This window comes from Lissotriton vulgaris, chromosome 10, assembly GCF_964263255.1.
Source record: "Lissotriton vulgaris chromosome 10, aLisVul1.2, whole genome shotgun sequence".
In the NCBI taxonomy this organism is placed as follows: domain Eukaryota; kingdom Metazoa; phylum Chordata; class Amphibia; order Caudata; family Salamandridae; genus Lissotriton; species Lissotriton vulgaris.
Window position 1 is genome coordinate 343,729,038 of NC_141698.1, and position 18,471 is coordinate 343,747,508.

The following is an 18,471-nucleotide window of genomic DNA, read 5'->3' on the forward strand; positions in this document are numbered from 1 at the left end:
TTGAGCTTCTTTTTTTTTTAAACCAACTCAAAATGGCCACCACGAAACATTTGCACTACTTTCTTTGGTTGTTCGAGCTTGTTTTTTTCTCTTCTCAAAACTTTCCCATTCAAAGATGTCAGCCAACTTTCTTCCAACAAATAGTCTTTTTTCTATGGGAATTTACCCTCGAAAAGCGACGTCACGTTCAAAACTCCGTTTTTTTACATATTTTCTTTCACAAACCACGGAAATGGTCTACCTTTGCCGATTTTCGCTGCGTTTCCTTCTTTCTTTTCGTTTTTCACCGCGTTTCCTTCGCTGTGCCACACCTATTCCTGGAAGTGAACGTTTGACCTTCCTTCTCCCACACAGCAGCCAAGTGAGTTTCCTTCTTTTTCTTTAGCTATACTCCTGTTGTGGAGGCCGACTTGCACATGCAGATTCCTCCTCAAACGTCGCCAGTGTAACAAAGTAAGATTCATCCAGGATAAGGTTGATATGTAGTATTTATTCAGCCCCAACCAACAGTCAGCTAACAACTGACAAATATGGAACTTTCACATTAGATGAACATTGGTGACAGATGGTTCCAAGCTCTAAGTTCTAGCATGGAACCAGACCACCACACAGAGACAGGTCATCACATGCCTGTCATACATAAGGGTATTGTGATGTGCCAGGGCACTTGGGGATTCTTCCTTCTGGACTCTGCTGAGTCTCGACCCTGGCAGCTCAAGCAATGACTGTTATGGACTTACTGTGCATGGTCCTGAGGTGCCTTGAGTCGTTGTGAAGTATTGACCCCTTCCCTTGGCCATGCTGTGAATGCAGTGCACCTTGTCTTATGGGCCCCTGCGTGGGCATGCTGGCGGATTGTGCCCTTCTTTTTTTAATGTGGACAACAATAAAATCTGTTTACACAACATATATTGCCTTTCTGTAAAGTAACACTCATATTGAGAATAGTATATTTTGATACCTGTTGGTTCTAAAAATAAATCAACTATATCTTTTGATATAAAAACAATTGGCCTGGAGTTCAGTTCTTGAGTGTGTGAAACCTTTGCTGACTGAGTGTGTACAACAAATGCTTTACACTGTCCTCTGGTACTGCCTTACTGCTCGACCAAGCTACCACTTTAGAGAGTAAGGTCACGCCTGACTTTAACCTCTGTTATACCTCTGGGGATTGTGGACTCTGTACACACTGTACCTTACTTTGGTCCAGTATATATAGAGCCACTTTCTCACAGTAGTGTCCAGTACTGCCCCTATGAACCGGTTGCGCTGTGAGGGCACCAGGTGAGATTTGGGTACATTTGTCTTGAAACCCAAGTCGGTCAACAGCTGTGCGGTTACTTGCAGATGACGCAGCACCATCTCTGGCGACTTTGCTTTGAGCAGCCAGTTATCCAACTAGGGAAAAACAGGAATCCCCGACTTTGAGATAAGCTGCCACCACCGATATCACCTTTGTGAAAACCCATCGCGCGGAAGTGAAGCCGAATAGGAGGACCGCAAACTGGTATTGTTGAGACCCTACCGTAAACCAGAGATACTTCTGATGCGACCTCATGATGGGAATGTGAAAATACGCATCTTGTAAGTCGATCAACACCATCCAGTCTTCTTGCTGCAGTGGCAGAAGAACCTGAGCTAGGGTCAACATCTTGAATTTCTCCTGCCGGAGGCAACAATTCAAGACCCTGAGGTCTAGGATCGGTCTTAATCTGCCGTCCTTCTTGGGTATCAGGAAATACCGGGAGTAGCATCCCTGACCCCTTTCCTAATCCGGAACCACCTCCATCACACCTTTCTGAAGCAAAACAAGAACCTCCAGATGTAGAAGCAGACAATGGTCCTCCAAGTACCAGCCCTGATGAGGAGGATAGTGAGGCAGAAACTACCGGAAGGGAAGGGTGTACCCATTTTCCCAAGATTCAAAACCCAAAGGTCTGATTATGATATATTTCCAATCTTGTAGAAAATGGGACAACCGCCCCCTACAGACCAGCATGCTCCCAGATGGGGGATCTAGAGCTGCTTTCCCGTGGGTCCAGTGGTGGGGACAGGTGAGGAAGAAGAGGAGGAGGTGAGTTGTCGGGATGAACCCCGCAGACGACCTCTGCTCTTCCCTCTGTACGACTTGTACAGAGGGTTCCGTTGCTGCTAAGGTTGCGGACGGCCCTGAAAGGAAGACGCCTTAACAAAACCACGGTAACTCCTATAACCAAAGCCTATAGATTGGGACTGAAGACCCAAGGACTTAGCAATTGCTCTACTATTTTTTAACCTTTGCAGTGCAGAATCCACTTTTCCACCAAAAAGCTTGGATCCATCGAACAGGAGATCAAGAAGAGTAGCCTGCACATCTGGAGAGAACGCCGAAGACACGAGCCAGGCATGCCTCTTGGTAGCGATAGAGGAACCCATCACCCTGGCCACCAAATCCGCAGTATCCAGGCCAGACTGAATAACGTGACTGGCTGCAGCTTACGTATCCGCCAAATCCTCTAAAAAGGACCCACGATCACTGCCCGGCAACTTAGGAGCCAACTGTTTGGTCGAGTCCATTAAGGCATGTATATATCTCCCAACAAGCATGTTGCAATGGTAGACTTCAACGCCATACTCAAAGAAAATACTTTCTTGGCAGATTGCTCCAATTTCTTAGTCTCTCTGTCTCAAAGAGTTTGAGGGAAAGACATCAGACTGTTGAGCACAGGAAGCCTGTTCTATCAAACTCTCTGGCGAAGGATGTGCAGAAAGAAAGGCAGGATCGTTAGGAGCAGGCCTGTACCTCCTTGCTATAGTCCTTGAAACAGCAGGAGCCAATAAGGGTTTCCGCCACACCTCCAGAACTGGCTCTCTCAAGGCCTCATTAAAAGGCAAAAGAGGCTCAACCACAGAAGTTGGAGTGTGTAAAACCTCTGTGAGAATATTTAGCCTGAAGTCAGCTGTGGGTAACTGAAGGTCTAAATGTTCAGCAGCTTTCCTAATGAAAGCATGGTATGGTGCAACATCCTGAGAAGGTAAGGCCTTTGGGGATGAAAGCTCCCACCAGGGGAAGTGTCTAGACCGCTTGCCTCTCGAAGGCTCTCAAACTCATCAACAGAGTTATTGATCTCACTTTCTTCAGCCTAAACCTGCTGATATTATTCCTCCTCCAGCAGTCTTTATGCTTCCCTCTTTGACCGCAACATCAGAATCGCCAGCACCAAGCGCGGCACCGGAGACACAGGCGCCGGCATCAAAGGAAGACTTTCTGAAGCAGGCAACGGCGATGATCGAAGCAGAGAGGAAGAAGGACCACCAATTGGCGCCAGAGATTGAGAAACAGGCATCGAAAATCTCAGAGCCGGAAAGTGACAGGACGGCGCCAACGGCATTAAAGGCACGAAGGGTGCCTGGGCATATTGATAAGATGCCCAAATTGAAAGCAAGCCGATCCACGGGCCCCATGGCGCACGGTTAGGGTAAGCTGCCCTGGGAAACATGCTGTACATCGCATTAGGAAAATGCGATGGATCCTACTCTAGCCCAGGAAACGGTGGATAAGAAGCAGAGTCTGAAGCCACTTGAGGCAGAGTTGAAGGCTGAGGCTCAAGCGCCAGGGATGTCCGATCCCGAACAGGCGAGACATAGGCACAGGAGAAGACTCCCTGTGCTCCGGAGAATCTCTTGGTGCAGGAGATATCCTTGGCGCTGGAGAACTCTTTTGTGCCGGAGAACCCCTCAGTGTCTGTGAGTGAGTCAGAGTCGCTTGAGGAGAAGGAGGCGACGGCGATATGACATCTTTAGAGCGACGTCGCAGAGCCTGTGACCTCGAAGCTCTACCCTTCAAAGAGTGGCGTTGAGAACCATGCCTTCTCTTCTCCTTGTGCTTCTTCGACTTCGAAATATGTGAGATCTATGACTTCGATTTTTACCTCTCACGACCGCTCTTCTCCTTTCTTGCTTTTGCAACAGAAAGCTTAGCCTCACGCACCTTCAAAGCCTTCGAATTTATCTTCCAACAACTGGAACAGACTCCGAAGTCATGGTCAGACGAGAGACACCAGAGACAATCATCGTGGGGATCAGTGATGGACATATGTCCCCCACACTCTCTACAAGGCTTAAATCCAGACTTCTTCAAAGTAGCCATCGCACTGATACTCCAAGAGTGAAGAAGAAACAAAGTAATAACTAAACCAGTTGGAGAGTCCCAGAAAGCCATTACGCATAGACGGCCGCAGGAAAAAGGGAAATTACGTCAGCATGCCGACAAGGTCTTCTTATGGCTCCAGTGACGTCATACGGAGTCGCGAGCGGAGGCGAGCCATTGTGATGTCCTCGTAGACATGGGAGAGCTAGGAAAAAAGGTTTCCGTGGAATGCTGGCGGTTGGGGTAATTCAATAGGTGGGAAATCCACAGGCAGATGTATCCATCAGAATTAATTTTTACAGCTGTGAGAGTTGAGAAGCAATAATGTTCTAAAGTTATTCAGGATGTCAAAAACAAGGTACCTCAGGTCAGTTAATAAAGTAACTCTGGCAATTAACTGTGAACTTATTTTCTCGATTTTAAGCAGTAGAGTAAAAGGGTAGTGTTCCAATGATACTCAATTGATGCAGAGCTAAAGGTGCTACTTGAGGGCTGCCCCTCCAACTCAGACAAGGCTTTGTTTTTTCTGACACAAGTTCCAGTAATGATTTGAATATGCGCGAAGCAGGAGTTTGGCCTTTTTCTAAGGAAAATCAAAGATGGGGAGACGGCACAGTGAAAAATAAATGGAGAACATAATAGTCTTAAATCTGGATTGTTATTCTGCCAGGCATTCCAGGCTTAGTCCTACGCTTGTACTAACCTAACAATGGGGGGGGGGGGGGGGGGGGGGGGGTACACTGGTGAAAGCCTGATAAGAAAACAAGTTACTTACCTGTAACTGTGGTTCCCCAGTATTGGTAACTTTCATAGATTCCCATGCTTTTGTATCATTCCCCGTCGCGGAATGGAAGTCTCTGTAACAAAATAACATAGCAGTAGGTACAAAAGAGAAAGAAAAAAGGCCTAGGCCTCATTCCCTTTTGTAGCATATCCGCCTCTTTTTGTAAAAGAGACCAAACTAAGCATCAGCCAAGCAGAAGAGCCTCACCCCATAGAACCCTCCTGAAGGAACTTCAGAGCCTCAGATTTTCGTAGCCAGTCACCGCATCTGCTGAAGGCTGAGCTTTCCCAGAGGAGGAGGGTGGGGGCATGGGAATCTATGAAAGTTACCAATACTGGGGGAGGAATACAAACTGTTGTCCTGGAAGAGTCTTCGAAGTATCACAAGATAGGTGGCTCCTCCCTTGGACTACAGTGCGCATGGGCATCCTCTCCATGCTCAGATTATTTTTCGCCATTGTGGCAGAGATGGAGTATAGTACAGTAAGAGATGTCCATGCAAAGAGTGAATGCTACAGCTGTGACAGGCACCGGTGAGGCGGGTGGGCGATATGAATGTCAGCAGCCCTACATGCCAAGAACAGATGCATACTGGTAAGTAGCATATTCCGTTCGAGGCAAGTGGGCTGCTGAATTCATATCTGTGCATAGAATGTATAGCAGTATCTCCCCTAGCGGTGGCTGCCTGTGCCAGCTGCAGCAGTCTGAAATAGAGTTTTGATAACAGCCTGTCCTACAGCAGCTTGCTGTTTGGAATGTACATCTACACAGTAGTGTTTGGTAAATGTATGTATGGTTGTCCATGTGGCTGCTCTACAAATTTCGTGTAAAGGAATATTTCCCAGGAAAGCCATGGATGCCCCTAGTTTGCGTGTAGAATGCACCCTAGGGGGAACTGTTAAGGTGCGTTTTGCCTTTAACCCCTTGCGTGCGGCGGGAATTCCCCGCCCATGCTGACTCCGCCTTGCGCGGGCGGAGTCATGACGGAACGGTTCAGTCATCAGCACAGCTCAGCCGTCGCTGATGACGGAACCGTTATGTCATCAGCATGCAAGGGGTTAAGTAACATATCTGAATGCACTTAACGATCCATCTGGCTATACCCAATTTAGAAATAGGGTTGCCTTTGTGTTGTGGTGAGAAAGCAATAAACAACTGTTTGGTCTTTCAAAATGCCTTAGTTCTATCTATATAATATAGCAGAGCTCTTTTGACATCTAGAGTATGCAAGGCCCTTTTAGCAACTGTCTGTGGGTTTTGAAAAAACACCGGCAGGTCTATTGTTTGATTTATATGGAACTGGGATACCACTTTTGGCATGAATTTAGGGTTTGTTCTGAGAACTACTCTATTTGCATGTACCTGAATGAATGGCTCCTGAATAGTGAGGGCTTGCAGCTCACTAACTCTTCTAAGTGAAGTAATGGCAATAAGGAAAGCCACTTTCCAAGTAAGAAATTGTAGTTCGCTGAGTGTAGTGGTTCAAAAGGTGGTCCCATAAGTCTGGTTAAAACGATGTTTAGATTCCAGACTGGTGAAGGTGGGTGCCTTGGTGGAATGACTCGTTTGAGTCCCTCCATAAAAGCTTTAATTGCTGGCACTCTAAATAGTGAAAGATGTTGCCTGTTTTGGAGATATGCTGCTAACGCAGCTAGATGTACCCTGATGGATGAGTAGGCTAAATTGCAATGTTGTAGGTGCAAGAGATAGCAAATGATGTGTTGTGTGGAAGCATCTAATGGGTTTATGTCGTTGTTACTGCAGTAAATGACGAATCTTTTCCACTTAGCTGCATAGCATGCCCTGGTAGTGGGTCTTCTTGCCTCTTTGATAATATTCATGCAGTCTGGAGGCAAGTATAGGTATCCAAACTCTAGGATCTCAGGAGCCAGATTGCCAGGTTCAGCTGTTGCGGGGGTGGGTGTTGGATTTCGCCATGGTTCTAAGTTAGAAGATTGGTTGTTAGTCGCAGTCTTTGATGAGGCACCACTGACAGTTCTAGGAACGTTGTGTACCATGGTTGTCTCGCCCAAGTGGGAGCAACTAGGATAAGCGTTAGTGAATGTTGGCACATTTTGCGTGCCACTAGCGGTATTAGTGGAGCTGGGGGAAAAGCGAACGCAAATTTGCCTGAGCAGTTCAATCAGATCGCATTGCCCTGCGACTGCGGATGTGGGAACCTGGCGGCAAAGTACTGGCATTTTGCGTTTTCGCTTGTGGCAAACAGATCTATTTCCGGTTGTCCCCATTTCCGGAAGAATGGTTGGAGCACATTAGGGTGAATCGCCCATTCGTGCATCTGTTGACTGTGCCTGCTGAGCAGGTCGGCCATCTGATTGTCTTTGCCTGGGAGGTGTTCTGCCGTGAGAAACATGTTCCTTTGAATGGCCCATTTCCACATGCTTTGAGCCAGATGCGACAGCTGTGGGGAGTGTGTCCCTCCTTGTTTCTGAATATAATCCATCGCTGTCTGTTGTCCGTCCGGATCAACACAGTCTTGATGCATAAGTGTTTTTTGAATGCTTTTGGTGCTAGGAAGATTGCCATCAACTCCAGAAGGTTGATGTGCATTTTTTTCTGTTGTATAGTCCATAGTCCCTGAACTGTGTAATGCAGGACATGGGCTCCCCAGCCTTGCAGGGATGCGTCCGCTGTCATCACTATTTGTGGGACAGGCTCTTGGAACAGTCATCCTTTGCAAAGGTTTTGTGTATCCCACCAATGCAGAGAGTTGTATGCTTGACTGGTCACCAACACTAGGTCCTGTAATTGCCCTTGAGCCTGGTTCCATTGTTTTGCTAGGCATTCCTGAAGCGGACGCATGTGTAACCTGGCATGAGGGACTATGAAAATGCACGAGGCCATCATGCCTATGAGTTGCATAAACACTCGAGCTGGCAATGAGTGATGGGGTGTGAACCTTTGGATTAACGTTTGCATTCCGTTTATACGTGCTTCGTTCGGATATGCCTTTGCTGCTAGTCTATCTATTGTTGCTCCCAGGTACTGTTGGACGTGGGAGGGTTGCAGGTGCGACTTTGGGTAGTTCCGCGAGAAACCTAGACTGTGCAGGAGATGAATGGTGTTTGACATGTGGCTGGCACATTGCTGGGCTGATGGCGCTTGTATTAGCCCATCGTCCAGGTATGGATATACATGAATGTTCTGTCTCCTGAGATGCACCACCACTGTTGCTAGGCATTTTGTCAACACCTGTGGAGCTGTTGTTACACCGAATGGCAGGACTTTGAACTGGTAGTGTTGACCTTGAATCGTAAACCTGAGATACTTTCTGTGAGCAGGGTGGATTGGTATATGAAAGTATGCGTCTTTGAGGTCTAGAGTTCCAAGGAAGTCTCCCTGCCGCAGCAGTGGTAAGACTTGTTGCAGAGTGAGCATGTGAAAATGTTCTGATAAAATGTACTGGTTGAGGGGCCCGATGTCCAATATTGGTCTGAGAGACCCGTCCTTTTTGGGAATGAGGAAGCATAGTGAGTATACTCATGTTCCCTGATGTTGGAGTGGGACTGGTTCTATGGCCCCCTTTTGTAGCATACTGATGACCTCTTGCCGCAGTAATGTCATATGTTCCTGCGACATTGGACGGTGCATGGGTGGTATGTTGGGTGGTGTTGACGCGAGGTCCAGGCAATAGCCATGGTGGATAATTTGCCTTACCCACCTGTCTGTAGTGATGTTTAACCAGACTGGCAGGAATTGTTGTAGTCTTCCCCCGACTGGTGTTATATGGTCTGGGGGTAGTGGCAATAAGTCACTGTTTGGTGTTAGTGGAGGATTTATTGGAATTGCCTCCACGACCCCTGCCCTTTGTGTTATTTCCTCTGTATCCACCTCTGTTAGTGTTTTTATTGCATGTGGATTGCGCATTAGTTTTGTAAGTGGAGGATTGCTGCGATGTGTTACCTCGCGCCATTCCTCTGTAACTTGAGCGAGAAAAGGAGCCTCTGTATTGTTGGGATTGAAGGGCTCCCATGGGCATTGCCGTTTCGTTGTCCTTTTTCATTTTGTCCAGAATTGAGTCAACTGCTGGACCAAACAAAAAATCTGGATTTATATGCTGGTTAAGAATTGTGGCCTGTACTTCATTTTTAAATCCAGATATGCGAAGCCATGCGTGCCTTCTAAGCAGTACGCTTGTGTTAATAGATCTGGCAGCTGTATCTGCCGCGTCTAGAGCACACTTAATGGAGGCATTGGTGATGAGCTTTCCCTCTTGTATAAGTTCATCTGCCTGCTCTTTGTAAGGCTCGGGTAAATGTTGGAGAAGTCCCTCTAAAGAATCATAGTGTGCCCTGTCATATCTGGCCAGCAAGGCCTGTGTATTGGCTATTCTCCATGAGTTTGCTGCTTGAGCTGCTACTCTTTTGCCTGATGCCTCTAAAATCTTAGACTCCTTGTCAGGAGGAGGAGCCTCTCCAGTCGTTTGTGAATTTGCACGCTTTTGTGCGTTGGATACCACCAATGAGTCTAAAGGCAGTTGTCCACTGATGTATGTAGGGTCTACAGGTGCAGCCCTATACTTCTTCTCTATTCTAGGGTTGATGACACGTGCCCTAGCAGTGTCTTTGAAGATGTCATTTACGTACTTTAGGACGCCCTTTAACATGGGGGGAGTTTTGACACTTCTTTCTGAGGTTGCCAGTGTGTCAAATAGAAAGTCCTCCTCTATAGCATCAGAATGCATGTCTACATTATGGTAACTTGCAGCTCTGTCTATTAGGGAGTTAAAAGCCACTGTGTCTTCTGTGGGTGATGGCTTAGTTGGGTATACAGTAGGGTCTGTAATGGGTAGAGCCCCCTCATTGTCTGGCTCACCTCCATCCCCCCATGGTTGTGTATTGGGGTCTACATATGGGTTTTGTATATCTCTAAAACCCCCCTCTGCATCCTGATCTTCATCTAGGTTGTAGTCCGAGCGTGCAGGTGAGTGTGGTATGTATGGAGTAGCAGTCATAGCTGGAGAGATAGGTTGGAAAAAATAGGAGAGGTAGCACAGTCTTCTTTTTTAGTGGTATTTTAGAAAAGCCTTCACTTGGCACTGGTCTTTTCTTCTTGTATAAACAGTCACTTTCTCAGTATTTGGGTCTATATATAGTTTTGACTGATCTTCTGTGGATGGGTCTGGATGGATGATCTCTTCCACAGTTTTTTGCTTTGGCGCCGTAGTTTTTGGTTTGCTTCTTTTCGGTTCGATGCCTTTACTCGGTTCGACCGCTTTTGGTGCCTAGATCGGTATTTGCTGCTTGCGGACAGGTTTTGTCGGTCCGACGTCTTTTACAGGTTTCACTACGGTTTTTGGACCGAGCGGTTTTGTCGGTTCAGTAACCTGTGTCTTCGGAGCCTGCTGTTTTGGCTCGAAGCCCCTTTTTGGATCGATGGGCTTCGGCTCGACCATCTTGTGTGGTCTACTTTAGGTTTCTGTTTCGGTTCGACGACCGCCTTGGGCGTAGCCCTTTTGTCTTCGTCGACACCCTTCTTTCCTTTTTCGACCGCTGGAGCCGATTTGCTCGAGTCGACGGTCTTTGGCTTCAAGGTCGATTCGATGGCCCTTGGCTTCGAAGGTGTTGATGGAACGGTAGCCTTCGGGTCGGCGCCCTTTGGCTTTATCACCTTTGGTTCGACGACGTTGGGTCCGAAGACCGTTGTGTCGATGACTTTCGGTTTCGATGGGCCTGTCCTTGGAATACATGTCTCAGAAGGCTCTTTTTGTATGTTCTTAGCTGGGCGGTATGGCGTGGCTGTAGAACCAGTATTTTGATCTTGGCTAAGGCCTGCTGGCGATGCCTCGACCTGAGTCTCTGATATTGGTGTATAGTCTGTATGGGGCGGTGTGTTCATGGTTCGCCCCTCGTCGTCATCGAAGTCATCTTCGACAGCTACGATATCTTGGTCGTATTCTTCGACAGACTAGTTTTTCGTCCGCTATAATATTCAGAGTCGTGCTCGGCGAACTGATACTCCTCTTGATCCGAGTCTTCGGCGTCAACCAGTTCTTCCTCGTCGCCGAAGATATTCTCGGGCTCTGGTGCTGACCTCTGCATTTCTTGCCTTGCCGCCCGTCGATTCTGGATAGTCTTTTTGGACCGGAACTGGGCACAAGCTAGGCAATTGTTTTCATTGTGATGTGAAGACAAGCATTTGTTGCACACTGGATGTTTATCTGTGTGCGGGAACTTCGAGTTGCACTGCGGGCAGTACTTGAATGGGCTTCGTTCCATCGACCGTCGGTCCACGTGGCGTCGAGAAGGCCGAACGGCCCGATTCAACGACCGGAGTGCAAACTAATGGTAAAGAAGGTTATCGGTACTGATCGCAAACAATACCGACGAAACCGAAGGCCTTTTGGCCTTTCAAAAAGTTATCTTGATTCCGAACTTGGATTTCTGGAAAGTACATCCGAACCCAATGGCGGAAAAAAACAATCTGAGCATGGAGAGGATGCCCATGCGCACTGTAGTCCAAGGGAGGAGCCACCTATCTCGTGATACTTCGAAGACTATTCCAGGACAACAATGTGCAATCATCCGGACCCAACACTAGGGGGCGATCTATGCACAGCAGTCAACATGCCTCGAACCCACAGTTACAGGTAAGTAACTTGTTTTCTTGCCCCAGTATTGGAACTTTCATAGATTCCTATGCTTTTGTATCAGAGTAGCAAGCAGTAGCCATAAGCACATTTTGTGGCATAAATATGTATTGCAATAGCCATCATTACATAAAAACCAAAATGTGCAGAATAAAAGGAACGTGGGATAGAAAGGAAAGCTCACCAATTAGTGGAAGAGGTTCCTCATGACCGCCTGGCCCACGGCAGTGTCCTCCTGTTGCAAGGATTCCAAGCAGTAATGCTTTCTAAAGGTGTGCACGCTGCTCCAAGTCACAGCTCTGCAAATATCTTTGATGTGAACTCCCGCGAAGAGAGCTTTTGAAGAAGCCATCGACCTTATGGAATGCCCTCTAACCTTGCTGATCAGCGGCTTACCCGCTGCAGTATGGCAATGTAGAATGGCACTTGTAATCCACCTCGCAATACCTTGTTTTGAAAGAGGGAGGCCCTCGCAAGGACCACCAAAAGCAATGAACAATTGGGAGGATTTACGGAATCCCTTGGTGCGATCCAAATAAAATTTTAAGCACCGTTGTACATCAAGAGAATGCAGTGACCTCTCCGCTGGTGTAGTAGGGGGAGGAAAGAAAGTTTTAAGGATAACCGGCTCATTTAAGTGGAAGTCGGAGGGCACCTTGGGTATGAACTTTGGGTTAGTTCTCAAGATTACTGTATTCCTTTTGAATTGGAGAAACGGCTCTTGGATTGTGAGAGCCTGCAATTCCCCAATGCGTCTTGCTGATGTAAGGGCAAGGAGAGCCAATTTCCATGAAAGGAATTTCATGTCTGATCGATGTAGTGGTTCAAATGGGCCCTTCATGAGCTGAGTGAGGACCAAATTCAATTGCCAAGTAGGAGGGGGAGGTCTCACCGGGAGATAGACACTGAACAATCCTTTGAGAAACTGTTTAATTATCCTGGAAGACCAAAGAGAAGGTCCAGACTCAAAACGGCTGTACCTAGAAATCGCTGCCAAATTAACCTTTATGGACGAATGGGCCTGCCCCGTCTTAGCCAAGGACAAAAGATAAGGCAGAAGTTGATGAGGTTGTGAAGAAAAAGGGTCAACACCCTCTTTCCTGCACCAAATGCAAAATCTCTTCCATTTGAAACGGTAAGTCCTGTTCGTGGAAGGGGCTCTAGCCTGGGAGAGAACGTCCTTTATTTCATTTGAGATGGGAAGGTTAATAAATTCTCGCTGCTCAGGAGCCATTCTGTCAGGTGGAATGACTCTGGATCCTTTTGCCAAATTTGCCCTTCGGACATTGTGAGAAGGTCTGGAATGATTTGCAAAGGAAGAGGAGGAGCCATCGACAACAGATGAAGTTCCGTGAACCAGAACTGTCTCGGCCAAGCAGGGGCTATCAAGATCATCTTGCATGGCTCTACTTTGATCTTCCTGATAAACCTTGGGATAAGTGGAATGGGGGGGAAAGGCGTAGACAAATGTCCCTGACCAGGCTATCGAAAGTGCATTCCCCAATGATCCTCCGTGGTGAAGCCTGCTTGCATAAGACCGGCATTTCTTGTTGCTCGTTGTGGCAAATAGATCTATTGCAGGTTTGCCTCACTGTTGGAAGACCTCGTCCAGAACCCGCTGGTTCAGTCCCCACTCGTGACTGACTGAGGATAACCTGCTTAGTCTGTCGGCATTCTTGTTTAAAATCCCTGGCAGGTGTTCTGCCTGCAGTGAAATCCTGTGAAGGATCGCCCACTCCTAGATTTCTTGAGCTTCCTGAGACAACAGGGGGAGACCTGATTTCCCCTTCCTTGTTTACGTAATGCATGGCCGTGGTGTTGTCCGTCCGGATGAGAACCTTTGAACCTCTTAGGCGAGGGAGAAAAGCTTGAAGAGCCAGTTTGATTGCCCTGAGCTCCAGGAGATTTATGTGGAGCCGACAGTTCTGAGGAGACCAATGTCCACTGACATGCAGGTCCTGCAGTACTGCTCCCCAACCATCCAACGACGCATCAGTCGTCACCACCTGAGGAGACGGATCGCTTACGAAGGATAGACCTTGGAACAAGTTTTCCTGCTTTGTCCACCACAAGGCCGCTTTTTTCATTGCAGAGGTGATGGTCACCATGTCGTCGAACGACCCGTGAATCTGTTTCCATTGGATGTCCAGTTGCTCCTGAAGAGGACGCATCCCCAATCTGCAGTGTGGAATTAGAGGAATGCATGAAGAAATTACCCCCAGAAGAGATTTGTAGCGGCGTACTGAAAGACACCTTCTTTGTAAGTCTAGCGCCATGGTCTGCAGTTTTTCCTGCCTCTCTAAGGTTGGGAAAGCTTTCTTGAGATTAGAGTCCAAGATGGCTCCCAGGAAGCGTGCTGTCCTGGACGGGACCAGAGATGACTTCTCCTTGTTTAAAGTGAGACCTCAATTCAGAAACCGGTTTGTACATGCGCCAACCGCTTCCCTCGCGGCCTCCCTAGATGGAGCTTTCAGCAACCAATCGTCCAGGTAAGGGAAGACCTGAAAGTGATTCTTCCGTAGAAACGCTGCTACTGGTGCCAGCACCTTTGTGAAGATTCTTAGGGTTGAGCGAAGACCAAAGGGTAAAACCCTGAATTGAAAGTGGCTCTTGGCTACTGTAAATCGTAGAAACCTTCTGTGTGCTGGGTGAATCGGCACATGAAAGTACGCACCTTCGAGATAATGCGTAGCCATGAAATCCCCTGGTTTGATGAGACGTAGAATGTCTTGAAGAGAGACTATCCGGAAAGACAGGGAGATGAGATAAGTGTTGAGCTCCCGGAGGTCTAAAATAGGGCGCCATTTCTCTAGCGTCTTCCTTACCAGGAAGAACCTGAATAGAATCCTTCTCCTCTTTGGGCGGAGGGGATCGGCTCTATAGCACCTTTCGGGAGCATCTGATGAACTTCGAGCCGCAGAAGACGCAGATGTTTTGATGGAATGGCAGCAGGGGGCTTGGATGGTGGGATTTGCGTGAATTCCAAAGTATGGCCCTTTCAAATGATGTTTAGCACCCATCGGTCTGATGGTATCTTGGACCATTTCTGAAGGTATTGTGACACCCTGCCTCCTACTGATGATCTTGCGGAGGTGGGCACACTAGGAAGAGCCGGGAGGCCGCTATTGTCTCTTGGACGCATCACGTCCTTGGCGAGCCTGCTTCCCTCTGTTATTAGGTCTTGAGAAATCCGAGGACTGGCCTTGCCTTTGCTGATAAGGTTGGCGGTACTGGTGCGAACCTGAGCCATATGATGAGTACCTTTGCTGCTGGTAAGAGCCTCTGTAGGTGGTGCTTTTGCCTATGGAATCTCTAAAAGGAGCTTAACGGTACTGAAGCGTACCTAGAGACTTCGCAGTCTCAGTATCCTTTTTAATATCTTGGAGAGTGTCATCTATCGATTTTCCAAATAATGCCTCTCCGCCAAAAGGTATATCCAGGATCTTATTCTGGATTTCAGGTCTGAACCAAGTCGCCTTAAGCCATCCCTGGCGACGAAGGACTGCTGTCCCAGCCAAAGAACGAAAAGCTGTTGTGGCAATGTCCATGGCACAGTCTATGATTTCCATTGATGTTGCTTCCCCTTCTTGCAAAATCTTTTTAGCTTCAGTATTTGACTCTGGAGGAAGTTAATCCAAGTATGGTGAAACATCACACCATAGTTGGCGATCGTATCTGCCCAATATCGCCAAGGCATTTGCTGCCCGCACTAGAAGACTCGCCATTGAAGAGAACCTCTTTCTGGCGTTGTCTAACCTCCTGCCCTCCTTATCTGGAGGAGTTGTGAAAGGAGCTGAGGGGTTGCGTGACTTCCTTTGTCGCGCTTGTGAAATTACAGAGTCAGGTCTTGGGTGCCCAGTCAAAGACGCCGGACCATCCTCAGGCGCTTTGTATTATTTGTCGAGGCGCGGTAGTACAGGGACCACCGTCGCTGTATTTTTCATTGCCTTAAGGCCTTCCTCCCAAAGATGCTGGACAATAGGGATAGATCTTGTTGTCTTCTTATAAGGTTCTTTAAAATCATAAGAAACATTCGGTGGCAACAGGAGGCATTGGTAGTTTGAATCTGCCAGCCGCTCTCTCCATTAGCTTATGAAACCCCCCCTATATCCGCTGGCGGGGAGTCCACCGGATCCGGACATGGAGATGCCGGGTCTGGGATGACATTCATCCCATTCTACACCTTGACAAGGCCTGTCATCAAAGTTTTGATCCCCATTCGAGGAATCATCACGGGTGTCCAATGGTATTGAAGGCTCCTGTGGAACCAGTGTCTGTGGCCGAGATGACACCTGGGCCGGCAATTCGGGAGCAGCCATTGCTGGAGCCGCAGGGACAGGCATGGCTTGCGCAGTCGGAACAGCAGCAGGATGTGAACATCTAGACTTGTAATCCTGCAGCATGTTGTGAAGGTCCTGCAAGAAAGATGAGGGTACAGACACCAGGTCTTGTCTCGAGTACTGTTGTGGCTGGACAGAATGATGATGATAACCACATTCCTGGTTATATTCTCCGTCAGAATCCGTCTCTTGGCATTTAACCAGAAGCTGGGATGGACTGTTTGCATAGCCATATGAGTCCTGATTGTCATCCTCTGATTCATCCTCATACTCCTCTAAAAGCAGAGCTGGAGGCAAGGGGGTAACTCTCCTAGGAGTTGTCCTGTCCGGTGTAATTCTCGTCAAAGAAATCGTAATTCTTTCCTCCTACGACAAAATCGTCATTGATCCAGTCAACAATGGTGCTGATACTGCCGTCGTCGTCGGGATAGGCGTCGTAGACGAAAGAACACTCGACGACGAGATCGGCGCCGTCGATGCTGTCGACGACAAGACCGTCGACGCTCCTGCCGTCGTCGTCAATGTTGTCGTCGAAGCCCTCGACGACACCGTCGTAGTCGTCACAACCGTCGACGAACACTTCGTCGTCGCGGTCTTCGTCGACATTGCGGTCTTCATCGACATCGCGCGACGACTCAGTCTTAGTCGACGATCCCGTCGACTGTCCCGTGGACGAGCTCGTCGACAGTACCATTTTAAGCTTAGGCTTCAATTCCTTCGTCAACGGAGCCTTCGTCGATGACGCCTTAACCGTTGACAACTTGGAACTTCTGTCAGACTTTCCAGAAGACTAAGAAGAGGGTTTTTTGAAGGCTGGATCAGTCTTCATCCCTGAAGAAGGCGTAGATGGTCCTACCCTCTCCTACCATGGTGAGGAGATTCGACTGGACCTTGGCTCTCAGACTCTCTGGGGGTGTTTTTTGAGGCCTTAGAAGGATGCTCCATAGAAGAAGAAGGGGAACCCCTACCGCTTTTGACTGACCTTCTAGTTGATGACGCTGATGAAGAGTCCTCACTGTCACTGGAGACTGTCTTTTCTGGACTTCAACTTCTGGAGCCAGATAAGAAGCCTACCCTCACGATCCCGGAGGGTCTTAGTTGAAAAGGTGCGGCAGATCTTGCAGTCCGCAGCCTTATGATCAGGATGGGGCAGTAGATGCAATCTTTATGCTCATCCTCAACAAATAAGGCGGATATGCTACAAAAGGGAATGAGACCTAGGCCTTTTTCTTTCTCTTTTGTACCTACTGCTATGTTATTTTTGTTTCCGAGACTCCCATTCCGACGACGAGGAATGATACAAAAGCGTGGGAATCTATTAAAGTTCCAATACTGGGGCAATCTTTTCTTGCCACAGGTGGAACATGGCTTGAAAAGGGCCTTCTTTTCCTTATCAGACATCCTGGAAGGAACAGCTAACAATTTTGAAGAGAAATCCTGAAGAAAAACTTCTGAAAAAGTAGAGATTGAGCAGAGCTCAAAGGAGACTCCCTAACCACAACGTGCGGTAGAAAATCTGAGGCTCTGAGATTCCTTCAGGAGGGTTCCATGGGGTGAGGCTCTTCTGATTGGCTGATGCTTAGTTTGGTCTCTTTTACAAAAAGAGGCAGATATGCTACAAAAGGGAATGAGGCCTAGGCCTTTTTCTTTCTCTTTTGTACCTACTGCTATGTTACAGAGACTCCCATTCCGACGACGGGGAATGATACAAAAGCATGGGAATCTATGAAAGTTCCAATACTGGGGCAACTAACAACTATTCATTTTTGAGGCTAGAACACCTGGCAATATTTCCAGTTAGATTAAGGAATTTTAGGATAATCTAATTTAAAAGTTTCCAGACCAAACCCACGCCCAGCTAGGCCGGGACACTTCCACCGGGCTAGACACTTAGGCAGGGATCTCTTGGGATAGGCACAGGCACACAATAGGTACTCGGACAGTCGGAGTAATAGTGAGACGGGACAGGATAACACGTTGAGGGAGTTAAAGGTGTAGCACAGTAGGACCACTTAGGGGGAATTAGGCGGGGGGGGGAGAGGTTATTGACTACGTTGAGGGTTGTAGTAAGTTTGGTTTGGACACGAACACTCAGGCCCAGCTGACTATCCGCTTAGACACTAATTAGGGAGATGTCGGGAGGGCACAGATGGAGAAAAGCCAGAAAATGCATGAGAAGAATGCATCCAGTATCACCAGGGAAGGCATCTGAATGTTGACCAACTGCAACCAAGATAATGCCGCCGGACCCTGGGTTGTCGGCAGACAGGCCGTGTAAAACAATGACTAAGAATTGTCTGGTATATCTATGACGCGGCCGGCCCAAGAGGTTGTAGGCCTGATGCTGTGTGATTTGAGTTCATGCAATAAAAAAAAAAAGTTTACAGACCAACAACCCAACAACGCTCCTCCAATCAACATTCTCTATACCTTACCAATGTGAGAAGGCAGGCTCTCTCAATCCTTACCCAATATTATAATATAACCTTACTCTAAGACTATAGTGCTTAAAGATTCCTCAAGTGTACATGATGCAAAACACCAAAGTGAGAAAAATATGTGGTGATCAAATAAGAAAATAAAAGACATTGGAGCTTTTGTCATTCATT

General features: G+C 47.6%; 2 protein-coding genes across 3 annotated transcripts in view; both read right to left on the minus strand.

Annotated features, from left to right (window-relative positions):
* The window catches only part of SETD2 (SET domain containing 2, histone lysine methyltransferase), a 1,045,105-nt gene that overhangs the window by 708,617 nt on the left and 318,017 nt on the right, over positions 1-18,471 (minus strand). The window lies entirely within an intron of this gene.
* LOC147685210 (uncharacterized) lies at positions 7,717-12,470 on the minus strand. Its single transcript, XM_086939600.1, has 2 exons — positions 10,808-12,470; positions 7,717-10,425 (listed from the first exon to the last, which is right to left on the minus strand). Exon 2 carries the CDS (start codon positions 9,885-9,887, stop codon positions 8,685-8,687), a length of 1,203 nt encoding a protein of 400 aa, XP_086795726.1. The 5' UTR covers positions 9,888-10,425; positions 10,808-12,470; the 3' UTR covers positions 7,717-8,684.